General features: G+C 37.5%; 1 protein-coding gene across 2 annotated transcripts in view; it reads left to right on the forward strand.

Moving 5' to 3' along the window:
- The window catches only part of LOC118830915 (KAT8 regulatory NSL complex subunit 1-like), a 178,822-nt gene that overhangs the window by 70,332 nt on the left and 95,358 nt on the right, over positions 1-13,132 (forward strand). For both annotated transcript variants that reach the window (XM_036737996.1, XM_036737997.1), the window contains one exon: positions 9,006-9,164. In XM_036737996.1, the coding sequence (XP_036593891.1) occupies positions 9,006-9,164 (159 nt within the window). The remainder of the gene's footprint in view (positions 1-9,005; positions 9,165-13,132) is intronic.

Below are 13,132 nucleotides of genomic sequence, written 5' to 3' on the forward strand. Positions count from 1 at the left end.
CCCTTAGGAAGTGATTGGTAGACTCTTTATATCTCCACTAGTTCTAAGAGGTTTAAGTAATTTTCACTTAAGATTTATTGAAATAAAGTATCCAGGCTTTTTTTTTTTAAATTAAATCATGGGGTCCAATGATTCTTAAATTATCTCTCCTTGACTTGTTTTCTAGGTCACTTAACTCAGATAAATTCAGTTTTTTCCTTCCCCTCCCCCCATTCTTTTGATTTTTTTCCTGGTATTTCTTGAGTCATTGATTTCTGTCTAGTCTGTCCTCATTTTCAGGGAATCCTTCACTTGGATAAGTTCTACCATTTTTTCTTCCAAGCTATTTATTTTCCTTTATGTCATATGTGTATGTGTATACATCTATATGTATGTGTGTATGGAGAGGAAGATGTAAATATAGATAGACACTTATCTTGCTTCATTTATTCTAGCTATTTAATCTTTGTGAAAAATCTGTGTTTTTTCCCCTGTGATTCTCTGATTACAGTTATTACAGAATTATTCTCTTTTATTATTTTATTATTTATTATTTTATTATTAGTCCTTCTTTGGTTTACTTATCTCTCCAGCTTTAGGGGTTTTTTGTTTGTTTGTTTTTGGAGGTGGGAAAGCAGGACAATTGGGGTTAAGTGACTCGCCCAAGGTCACACAGCTAGTAAGTGTGTCAAGTGTCTGAGGCTGGATTTGAACTCAGGTCCTTCTGACTCCAGGGACCATGCTCTACTCACTGTGCCACCTAGCTGCCTCCAACCAGCTTTAGTTTTTTAATTGAGGCTTTGTGCCAGATCAAAACTCTGCCCACTTCTACACTTTTGAGCAGAATGATTGACCTTGCCTAGTGTTGTTCTGGGTCCCCTGAGTTTCTGGGCTGACCTCCATCTCATGGAGTTAGCAACCTCTCACTCCCCCAGTCCTTCACATTCAAAGCCTAGGTCTTTAAGGTCTTCTATATCATCTCAGGATAGAGTTCTAGGGACCTCAAAGTTCTTGGGCCTGCGGTATCCTGCCTTGAGTGCTTCTGTATCACACTGGTTGCTGTCTCTCTCCAGGACTTCCAGGGTCCCCCAAGAGAGCCATCTGATCTTATTGCCTCTGTACACAGAACCTTGTAGACTATAGCTATTTTTTATGTGTTCTGGTGGTGCTGGAAAGCTAACAGCTTATTTGCCTGTGTCTGCTCTAGTTCTGGCCTTGACTTTGCTGAGAGCCCCTGTCCTATTCATACTGCTTTTTTATGTAGTTCTTGGGAGAGAGAAGTGCTTTAGTGTAGTTTTCATTGGATTTCCTGATCATTATTAAGGCTGCTGTGAATTTCAGATTTTTGCTGCAAGGTAGGTATTTGCGAACTGAGTTGTCTGCCTCTTCTTCAAGCAGCCACCCTGGCTTTAATGTCTTTGTAATGTCTTTAAGTATGACAGTATTATGTATAGTAAAAGATTCCCTCTGCTTTTCCTGACCGAAGAATAGTCACAATGGGATTGATTTTAATTCAAAAATATTTTTCTTCTTATCATGTTAAGTTTGAAGGAATAAGAGTAATCCATTTTAATAGATTTCTAGAAAGTTTTGGTAGTTAGCTTCTTTATAACTACTCTTTATATCCAAATCCATTAAACTCTTGCACTTAACTTAGCTGGGCCATTATAATCTTCAAATGCTCTTCCTGACCTCCAAGTACAAAATTTTTCTTGTTTCCTAAATACCTCTAGTATTTTCTTTATTTATCCATAGCAGTCCTGATGTTTCAGTTCTAACAAAACCCAGGGGTGTTGCCCAAGCATCAAATTCACAGATATAGCTAATTAATTGATAACTTCTCTGCCTGTGAAAACCACTAAGTGGTCATAGCTACAAAACTTGGCAAGTTATATGCTGCTATCATTGGCTATCTTGTTATCCTTGCAGATTTTTTGGGAATTTTACCAGAGAGGATTCTGTCTGAGCATTCTAGGGATTTTTATCCCACCTGGTTTGGTGTAACTGGCCTTCTCTCCCTGTCTCCTGTCCCAGTGTTTGTACAGTAGATGCTTTTGTTTCTATGTGCACACATTTGTCCCCCTCCTTTGCGGTGATCTTTTTTTTTCTTCTCTGTACTCTGACAGAAACAGGCTTGACTCCCAGGAGTCTCTGTATCTCTCTTTGGAGATAGAGGAGCCAGAAGCAGTTCCACAGTTGAAATGATACCTAAGTGAGCTGGATAATACCCCTCTCTTACATTGCTCTTGCTCATTTAGATACAAGTCTGACGGCACACCTTTGCTCTCTGCCAGAGGGCATGCAAAAGGTTGCATTTGTATGGGACTTTCTACATAGATCTCAGCTTTCCAGCTAGTTTTTAAGTACCTTTAGGATACAGGCACTATCATTCCTTTTTGTTTACCCCCATAGAACCCAGTACAGTGTTTTACAGTAGAGGCACTCAATAACTGACTTTCTTAAAAGAATCTTGTTAAACAAGAAAATAATAATTCACTTATTTTCCAGCACCAATTATTAGGGACAAAAAGTTACACTTCCAGCTATTCTTTGATTAGCCAGTAAAATACAAAGAAACAAGAGCAGCACAATCCCAAATTCATTTAGCCTGTTTGGGAATAAAAAAAGATTGTGTGCTAAACATCTGATTGATCATGAGTATCTCTGAAAGAAGAAGTCACAACCCTAAAAAATAACAAAGCTCCATTCTGGAGGCCTGGCTTCAGAGGAAGTATAAAGCTGTTTTAACCCCCAGGCTTCATGCTGGGAACAGAGCCTCGTAATAATACCAAAGGGCCAGCATAAGCTTTGTTTCTGTCTCATGGAGGTGCCAAGAGTTCAGCATTAAGAATTTTCTAGGAACTGTTCACATTTGACAACTGTTCAAAAGATATAATTAGTGTTCAACAGCAGAGATCTATCAGTAACCATATTAAAAAATGCTCCAAATAACTAAGAAATATAAATTTAGAAGTGACTGGTGTTCTATATCATATCAGATGAGCTAAGATGACAAAAAAAGAAATGACAAATATCATAGGGACTAAGGAAATGGAACACGTGACTGCACTACCGATGGAGCTTTGAACTGGTCCAGCCATTCTGGAAGGCTGGAACTGTGTTCCCAAAAGTTATTAATCTATACAAACTCTGATCCAACTATACCACTACTAGCATGAGACCCTTAAGAGCTCAAAGAGAAGAGAAGGACTTATGTACACAAAAATATTTCTGCCAGATCTTTTTGTGTTGATAGAGGACGGGAAACAAAAGGAAAAATGGAAAGCCCATTAGTTAGAGAATGACTTGACAGATTATGGCATATGAATTAAAGAAATCCTAATACGTTGCAAGAAATGAAGAAGGGGACAGTTTCAGGGAATCCTGGCAGACCCAAATGAATGGATTCAAAATAAAGTGAGCAGGACCAGGAGAACAATTTATATACTAACCATAATATCATAAAGACAAATGACTTTGAAAGACCTCTAAGAACTCTGATCAGTAGAGTGACTGCTGTTCAGAGGTGCACCGATAAACTTACCTCCTGACAGAGGTGATAAATCAAAGATTGAGTTAGACAGAGCTGATATGGGAATTTCATTTTCCTTTGTCTATGCAAATTTATTAAAAGTCTTTTTTTTCCCTGTGCAAGGGAGATAGGATGATGATGATGATAATAACTTTTATATGCTACATACTATGTGCCAGGCACTGTGCTTTATACTTGTTTCATTTGATCCTCACAACACTGGAGGAGGTAGGTGCTATTATTGAGTAGCCTCATTTTATAGATGAGGAACCTGTGGCAAACAGGTTAAGTGACTTGCCTTGGATCACACAGCTAGGAAGTGTCTGAGGCTGAATTTGAACTCAGGTCTTCCTGGACCAGGATTGTTAGCTATTGTACTACCCTAGTTGCCTTAAAGGAAAGAGAGAAAATAATTGTAAAAAGTAAGATAAAATAAAAATTACTGCAAAAAATAAGAGTTTTCATAGTAATTACATACCTTAGTGGGAAGAGGGAAAGTTTTAAATTGTCATATCTCTTCATGTGCTGCCTTCCCATAAGAGGTCATTGATGAGATATGATAGTTAATAAAGAGATAAACCACAAAATTCATTTCTAATGTTTATGAGTTTTTCAGAGGCAGAAGTCAGAATACCTATAGTTGGTTGATTTTTCTCCCCTTTTGTTGCAATACCCTTTGACAACTTGTAGTAGTAGAAGGGTATTCTCCCTTTTGTTGCAGTATCCAGTTGGGTAACTTGTAATAGCAGATTGGTATTCTTCCTTTCCTTTAAAAGCAAATAAACTTTAAATATATGTGTGAAAAATAGTAATATATGTTCTATATAAATATATCCTTCTACAATCACAAGTTGTTCTGGAATTAATGTTCTACTAGGGCAGAATTCCTATTGATCTCAGATGATAGTTCTCCTCCCTAGTGTTCCTTCTTTATTAAAGTTATTTTTTTTTTAAATGCAATTTATTTATTTAACATATTTGGTTTTCAGCATTGATTTTCACAACAGTTTGAATTACAAATTTTCTCCCCATTTCTGCCCTCCCCCCCCACTCCAAGATGGCGTATATTCTGGTTGCCCTGTTCCCCAGTCAGCCCTCCCCTCTATCACCCCCCTCCCCTCTCATCCCCTTTTCCTTTCCTTTCTTGTAGGGCAAGATAAATTTCTACGCCCCATTGCCTGTGTATCTTATTTTTTAGTTGCATACAAAAAGTTTTTTTGTTTTTGAACATCTGATTTTAAAACTTTGAGTTCCAAATTCCCTTCCCTCTTCCCTTCCCACCCACCCTCCCTAAGAAGTTGAGCAATTCAACCTAGGCCACACGTGTATTATTATGTATAACCCTTCCACAATACTCATGTTGTGAAAGGCTAACTACATTTTGCTCCTTCCCAACCCATCCCGCTTTATTGAATTTTCTCCCTTGACCCTGTCCCCTTTCCAAAGTGTTTGTTTTGATTACCTCCACCCCCATCTGCCCTCCACTCCATCATCCCCCCGCCTTTTATTTTTTTTTTTATCTTCCTCCCTCTTCTTTCCTGTGGGGTAAGATACCCAGCTGAGTATGTATGGTATTCCCCCTCAGGCCAAATCTGATGAGAGCAAGGTTCACTCATTCCCCCCTCACCTGTCCTCTCCCCTCCTCCCATAGAACTGCTTCCTCTTGCCACCTTTATGGGAGATAATCCACCCCATTCTATCTCTCCCTATCTCCCTCTCTCAGTATGTTACTCTCTCATCCCTTAATTTCATTTTATTTCTTTTAGATATCTTCATCCTCAACTCACCCTGTGTCTGCTCTCTCTCTTTTACATATATATATATACACATACATACATATACACATAGATACATACATACATTCACATTCACTTATATATATACTTAAACATATATATATATGCATATATATATATATGCATATTCCATTCAACTACCCTAATACTGAGGTCTCATGAATCATACACATCATCTTTCCATGTAGGAATGTAAACAAAACAGTTCAACTTTAGTAAGTCCCTTGCAATTTCCGTTTCTTGATTACCTTTTCATGCTTCTCTTGATTCTTGTGTTTGAAAGTCAAATTTTCTATTCAGTTCTGGTCTTTTCACTGAGAAAGCTTGAAAGTCCTCTATTTTATTGAAAGTCCATATTTTGCCTTGGAACATGATACTCAGTTTTGCTGGGTAGGTGATTCTAGGTTTTAATCCTAGCTCCATTGACCTCCGGAATATCGCATTCCAAGCCCTTCGATCTCTTAATGTAGAAGCTGCCAGATCTTGGGTTATTCTGATTGGGTTTCCACAATACTCAAATTGTTTCTTTCTGGCTGCTTGCAGTATTTTCTCCTTGATCTGGGAGCTCTGGAATTTGGCAACAATATTCCTAGGAGATTTCTTTTTGGGATCTATTTGCGGAGGCGATCGATGGATTCTTTCAATTTCTATTTTGCCCTGTGGCTCTAGAATATCAGGGCAGTTCTCCTTGATAATTTCCTGAAAGATGGTATCTAGGCTCTTTTTTTGATCATGGCTTTCAGGTAGTCCAATAATTTTTAAATTATTTCTCCTGGATCTATTTTCCAGGTCAGTGGTTTTTCCAAGGAGATATTTCACATTGTCTTCCATTTTTTCATTCCTCTGGTTCTGTTTTATAATATCCTGATTTCTCATAAAGTCACTAGCTTCCACTTGCTCCAATCTAATTTTTAAAGTAGTATTTTCTTCAGTGGTCTTTTGGACCTCCTTTTCCATTTGGCTAATTCTGCCTTTCAAGGAATTCTTCTCCTCATTGGCTTTTTGGAGCTCTTTTGCCATTTGAGTTAGTCTATTTTTTAAGGTGTTGTTTTCTTCAGTGTATTTTTCAGTATTTTTTTGGGTCTCCTTTAGCAAGTCATTGACTTGTTTTTCATGGTTTTCTCGCATCCTTCTTATTTCTCTTCCCAATTTTTCCTCTACTTCTCTAACTTGCTTTTCCAAATCCTTTTTGAGTTCTTCTATGGTCTGGGGCCAGTTCATGTTTTTCTTGGAGGCTTTGGTTGCAGGCTCTATGACTTTGTTGTCTTCTTTAGGCTGTATGTTTTGGTCTTCTTTGTCCCCAAAGAAAGAATCCAAAGTCTGAGACTGAATCTGGGCGCGTTTTCGCTGCCTGGCCATATTCCCAACCAACTAACTTGACCCTTGAGTTTTTCAGTGGGGTATGACTGCTTGTAGATTACAGAGTTCTATGTTCTACGTTTGGGGGGGAGGTGCCAGCTCTATCAGAGCCGCACTCCTCCTTCCCCAAGGACCCCCAGTCCAGACTGGGCTTAGATCTTCGGCAGGCTGTGCACCCCTGCTCTGATCTGCCACTTAATTCCTCCCACCAGGTGGGCCTGGAGCCGGAAGTAACAACAGCTGTAACTGCCCCACCTCCGCTGCCCCCGGGGCTGGAAGCCGAACCGCGAACTCCTTCCACTCCCGCAGCTTTTCCCACTAACCTTCTCCGCAGTCTTTGGTGTTTGTGGGTCGAGGGGTCTGGTAACTGCCGCAGCTCACATATTCAGGGCGCTAGGGCCCCCTCCGCCAGGCTTCTGGTCTGGATCGTCCACGCCGCTCAGGCTGGGCTCTGCTCCACTCCGTTCCCAGCTCCCAGCTCCCAGCTCCCAGCTCCGTGTGGAATAGAGCTCACCCAGAGACCATCCGGGCTGTCCTGGGCTGGAGCCCTGCTTCCCTCTGCTGTTCTGTGGGTTCTGCCGTTCTAGAATTGGTTCAGAGCCATTTTTATAGGTTTTTGGAGGGACTTGGGTACGGAGCTCACTCTAGTCCGTGCTTACCAGCCGCCATCTTGGCTCCGCCCCCCTATTAAAGTTATTAAAGCTACATCACCAACAAAGTATAAAAACTGAGAATATAAGAACATTCTTCGAGTAGAGCTATGAGGCAGATTTCTTCAGGAGGGGAGACCCTGAACAGCAAGATGGTGGGAAACCACTTATGAATTTACCATTCTAAAATCATTTCTGGAGTCAAATAATTTCAGAACAAGTTGGAGTAGATTTCAAGGCAGAATTAGGGAAAACCAGGAAAAAAGATCTTTCTACAAATAAAGTCCTGTACCCACTGTCAGCAGTGGGTTCAGAAGAAGACAGGTGATAAATTATGAATTTGTTTCAAGTGGAAGTAGCATCTGATTAATGTTCTCTTATATTGTGCTCTACAAACTATGAGCTTTGGGTACCTGAAGCCCTTCCCCTGGAAAGTTTCTAGAGGGTCTATTTTTTCCTCTGTCTTATTCACTTACTTTTTTTTTCAATTACTTAGACAAATACATAGGAAGAAATTGACACAGAACTGGTATGAATAATTAACATAATGGGTGACAGGATCAAGATTCAAGAAGAACTTCACAATCTACAATGAATGAACTTCACAGTCTGATCCACAACTAATGATGAAATTTACTAGGGGGAAATGTAGTTTTATACTTAGGTTAAAAGAAATTAAAGGATTTTTATATGTGATGAGAGGTCCGTAATTGTATAAATATAGTTCACATGGAAAAGACTCAAGAGTTTTGATTGGCTAAGAGATATATTATATACAGAAAAGAGGTGTCAATAGGACTAATGGTGGATGACATCAGCAGTATTATGTTCAGTTCTTGATGCCACTTTTGAAGAGCACATTGCTAAACTAGAGTGAGGGCAACCATAATGGTAAGACACTCAAAATTCATTTCATGAAATTTATTTTTAAAAAATGAGATGTTAGGCCTAGTGGGCCTAATTTTGAAGGCCAGTCTTTTTGGTCATCAAATAATTTTGAAAGATAATAATGTGGAAGCGCTCTGTGTAATTCTAAAAGGAGAAAACGAGGTAGAATTAGCCATTAGAAATTGCAAGGACATAATCTGAGCTCTAATGTGAAGACTAATCTTATAATGAGTTTTTTCAACTCCCTCTGCCACCAGCCCTTTATTACTATTTAATTTCCTTGTATTAGAACTAGGGTAAAGTGAAAAGTGAGGAACAAGATTAATGGGGTTTTTCAGATACTGTTGATGTCTGAAGTAATACTGGGACAAGCATGAAGGAAATTTTCAAGTAGTTCGTATTTAGGACAGAAGGGAACTTTTTAAGGCTGCCAAATAGGGACAGTGATTTGTATATTTCAGCTAGTCAATTTAAGTAAGAAAATGTACATAGTGTCTACCTTGCTCTTTCTTTCTCTTTGTACAATAATTTATTAATTTTCTCTATTCTAATTTCATAGAGTTGAGAATCACTTTTCTTTCTTGTACATTTGGAAAAACTGAATGCTATATAAACAGCAGACTAGGTGAGAAATTGACCAATGGAACCCAATTTATGAGAGAGACTAAATTGCAGAGGGCCTGGTTAAAATAAAAAGTTATATAAATGTATCTTGGTGGTGTTTTCATTCTGTGTCTCTTTATCCTGTTATTTTTAAAACTTTAGTTTATTCTGAAAATCTGTGATAACTTTCTTTCCCAGGGCCCAGTTGTTCTTGGCGAAGCCCAACAGCCTGAAGATTTGATAAAACAGCAGTGCAGAATGACTGATTCTTTGAAGGTGGAAAACTCCAAGGGAAATTGGAGACTTGATTCTGCTCCATGTTTTCATTCTCTTGAACCTCATGATGTGGATAAACAGGTATACAGAGGAAGAATTTCTCTCCTTGCAATCAGATTTTTTTTATCTTCAAAAAGAGAATAAATATCTTTAAGTAATTGATCCCTAGGTGTAGATTTCTATAAATTGAGGTAAGGAATTAATAGAGTAGCTTTTTACACATTGTTATTTTCATTCACTTACAGTCTGTTATGTTAATTTATACTATACCAATCCCTTAAGATTTAGAAAGTAAGGCTTGGCCAGAAAAATGTTAAACAAGTCTATCTGGTTTCAATAAATACAAGTAATCCAAAAAATAGGGACAATGTTTGGAACTTCCATTGTATCAAGCCAAGGTGTCATCTTCTAGAAGAAAATCTGTACCGTCAGTTTCAAAGGCCTAAAATCACAGGCTTAATTTTTCATTTTAATTAAAGTTTAATTTTTCATTGTGTTATATTGATTGATTTCACACCAAGAAAGTTGTATTGCTGAAGTGAGATATTTTTTGTACTTGGTATTAGTTTAGTGTAGTAATCTCTTCCTTTCCTCTGTTGTGGAAACAGAAAAATCTATGGTCTATTCATTGGATTAACTTATTGGTTCCAGTCCCTGTTGAGTCATAATACTCATTTTGTTTAGGATTAGCAGGTGATACCATTTCTATCCTATTCTATTTGTTTTCACAAATATTTATTTAACCTCTACCAAAGGCAAGGTTTCATGCTAGGTCTTGGGACTCTATGGTAGTTATATAACCAGAAGACACCATCCATGCCTTATGTAGGAGTATGTAACCTATTAAAAGACTTATTGTTATTTTAAAAAAAAAGACTTTGAGACCCTGCTGTTTTATTAACAATGCTTATTTAGAGCCTTTTGACCTCTGGCTCCTCTGTGGTATATCATTTCATGTATGTGTGTCAATCTCATGGAATTTATTGGAGACTATTGATAGTAATGCATTTTATGGTAGTGATATTGAATAATCCACCTTTAAGTGTTTAGCAAGATAGTGAAAAGTAAAGCATAAAAAGAAGTAAATTGTTCCAAGGGGGAATATCCTTGTGGCAGAATATGGAATAGAATTTTGGATGAATCATTATCATCATCATCATCATTATATCATCGTTATATTAGCTAACATATAGTACTTAAAGATTTGCAAGATGCTGTAGAGATATTATCTCATTGGATCCTCACAACAACTCTATGAGGTAGGTGTTGCTATTATCTCCATTTGATAGATGGGAAAACTGAGGTAGAGATTAAGTTACTTGCCTAGGGTCACACATCTAGTAAGAGTCTGAAGCAAAATTTGAACTCAGATCTTCTGACTCCAAGTCTGGTGTTCTTAGTCACTCCACCACCTAGCTGCCTGACATTTGATAATAACATCTAGGTTTTTTTTTTTCTTTTCTAGCATTTCAAGCAAAGAGTTGTTAATTTCTAATTATATATTCATTATGTAAACCATGAAATACATATTTACGTTAAGGATTTGTATCTATATCCCAAAGGGGTTATGTTATAACAGAGTTGGAGTGAAAAATGTTCAGAATTATTCCAACATTAACTGATACTTATATAGTACTTTAAAGTTTGTTGGGGGCACTGATAGAAATTGAGTGACTTGCACAGAGTCACAAAAAAATCAGTATGTGGCAGTGGTGAAACTTCCATGCTTCATGACCCATCTAGTTTACTTGCCATTTACCTCACTATTTTACGTTCTGGGATGCTTTGATCTCTAAAGACCATATTCTAGAGGACTTGATCCACTCAGCTTTGGAACTCCCTCCCTGGGACTAAGCTCTCCTGACTGGTTAATGAGTGAGTCCAAATTGACATTTACCCAGCTTCATAACAAAAAGACCACACTTCATATCCCATGGGATTAGTTATCCACCCTAAGAGTCTTATTGATGTCTGTGTACCTTCATTTTCTCTTCATCTGGAAAACATAATTTGTTTTTATTCTAAAGCCCAAATAAATATCCGTATTTCCATATACATAGTATAACAGGAAAAATGGACTGTATATGAAATTTCAGATCTGTACTTACATACACCTTGAATTTTCTTTTAAAATGTAATACACTAAACCTTTGGCTTTCAAAGCCTTTCATTATTGTTCCTGAATTTTCTTTTCTATATTAAAAAAAATATGCCTTAGTGACCTTTTCTTTCTCCTTCTTTATTAATTCACTACCCTCCCCATTCCCTAACCCTTCATTGAGAAAAAAGAAAAAGAAAGGTCTTGTAACAAATAAACACATTGCCACACTGGCCATGTCTGACTACATCTTGAGCACAACTGTCAAGAGGTAGAAAGCATACTTCATTTTCAGTATTTTGTAATTTTAGCTGGACATTGTATTCGATTAGAGTTCTTAAATGTTTCAAAAAATGTTTTTCTTTATAATGTTATTGTATCATTTATTCTAGTTTTGTTCACTTTACATTACAACATTTTTTTAAATTTATTTTTTATCTTTTGCTTACAACACTCAGTGCCACAAGTTTTTGAGCTCCAAATTTTCTTCCCTTCCATCTCCTCCCCTCTTGCTCCCAAGATGGCATGTAATCTGATAAAGGTTCTACATATACCTTCACATTAAACTTAATTACACAATAGTCAAGTTGTAAAGAAGAATTATAACCAATGAAGTGAATCATGAGAAAGAAGAAAAAGAGAGAGAGAGCAAATAGTTTGCCTCAATCTGCATTCAGACTCTGTAATTATTTCTCTGGATGTGGATAATTTTTTCTATCCTGAGTCTTTTGGAGTTGTCTTTGAACATTGTATTGCTGAGAAGAGCCAAGTGTATCAAAGGTAGTCATCACAGACACTATGTGTCTGTAATCGTGTATAATGTTCTCCTGGTTCTGCTCCCCTCACACAGCATCAGATCACATAGGTCTTTCCAGGTTATTATGAAGTTCATATGTTCCTCATTTCTTACAGCACGATAGCATTCCATAACATTCATATACCACAACTTATTTAGCCATTCCCCAATTGATGGTCATCCCCTTGATTTCCAATTCTTTGCCACCACAAAAAGAGCTGCTGTATTTTTGTACATACAGATTCATTTCCCATTTCTATGATCCCTTTGGGATACAGCCTTAGAAGTAGTACTGCTGGGTCAAAGGGTGTGCACATCTTTATAACTCTTTGGGCATAGTTCCAAATTGCTCTTCAGAATGGCTGGATCAGTTCATAACTCCACCAGCAAAGTAACAGTGTTCCAATTTTCCCACATCCTCTCCAGCATTGATGATTTTCCTGTTTTGTCACATTGGCCGATCTGACAAGAGAGATGTGATACCTTAGAGTTATTTTGTTTTGCTTTTCTCTAATCAATAGCGATTTAGAGCATCTTTTCATATGACTATAGATATCTTTAATTTCTTCCTCTGAAAATTGCCTGTTCATATCCTTATCAATTGGGGAATGACTTGTGTTCCTATAAAATGACTCAGTTCCCTGTATATTTTAGAGATGAGGCCTTTGTCAGAGACACTGGTTGTAAAAATTCTTTCCCAATTTTCTGCTTCCCTCCCAATCTTAGTTACATTAGCTTTGTTTGTACAAAAACTTTTCAATTTGACATAATCAAAATTCCACTTTGTATTTCATAACACTCTCCGTCTCTTGTTTGGTCATAAATTCTTCCCTTCTCCATAAATCTGACAGGTAAACTGTTCCTTGCTCTCCCAAATTGTCTTATAGTATCAGCCTTTATACCTAAATCATAAACCCATTTTCACTTTATTTTGGTATATGGTGTAAGATATTGGTCTATGCCCAGTTTCTGCCATACTATTTTCCAGTTTTCCCAGCAGTTTTTGTGAAGTAGTGAATTCTTAACCCAGAAACTAGACTCTGGGTTTATCAAAGAGTAGATTGCTATAGTCATTGACTACTACGTCCTGTGTACCTAAACTATTCCATTGATCCACCACTCTATTTCTTAGCCAGTACCAAGTAGTTTTGATGA

Source organism: Trichosurus vulpecula, chromosome 9 (assembly GCF_011100635.1).
Source record: "Trichosurus vulpecula isolate mTriVul1 chromosome 9, mTriVul1.pri, whole genome shotgun sequence".
Lineage (NCBI taxonomy): Eukaryota > Metazoa > Chordata > Mammalia > Diprotodontia > Phalangeridae > Trichosurus > Trichosurus vulpecula.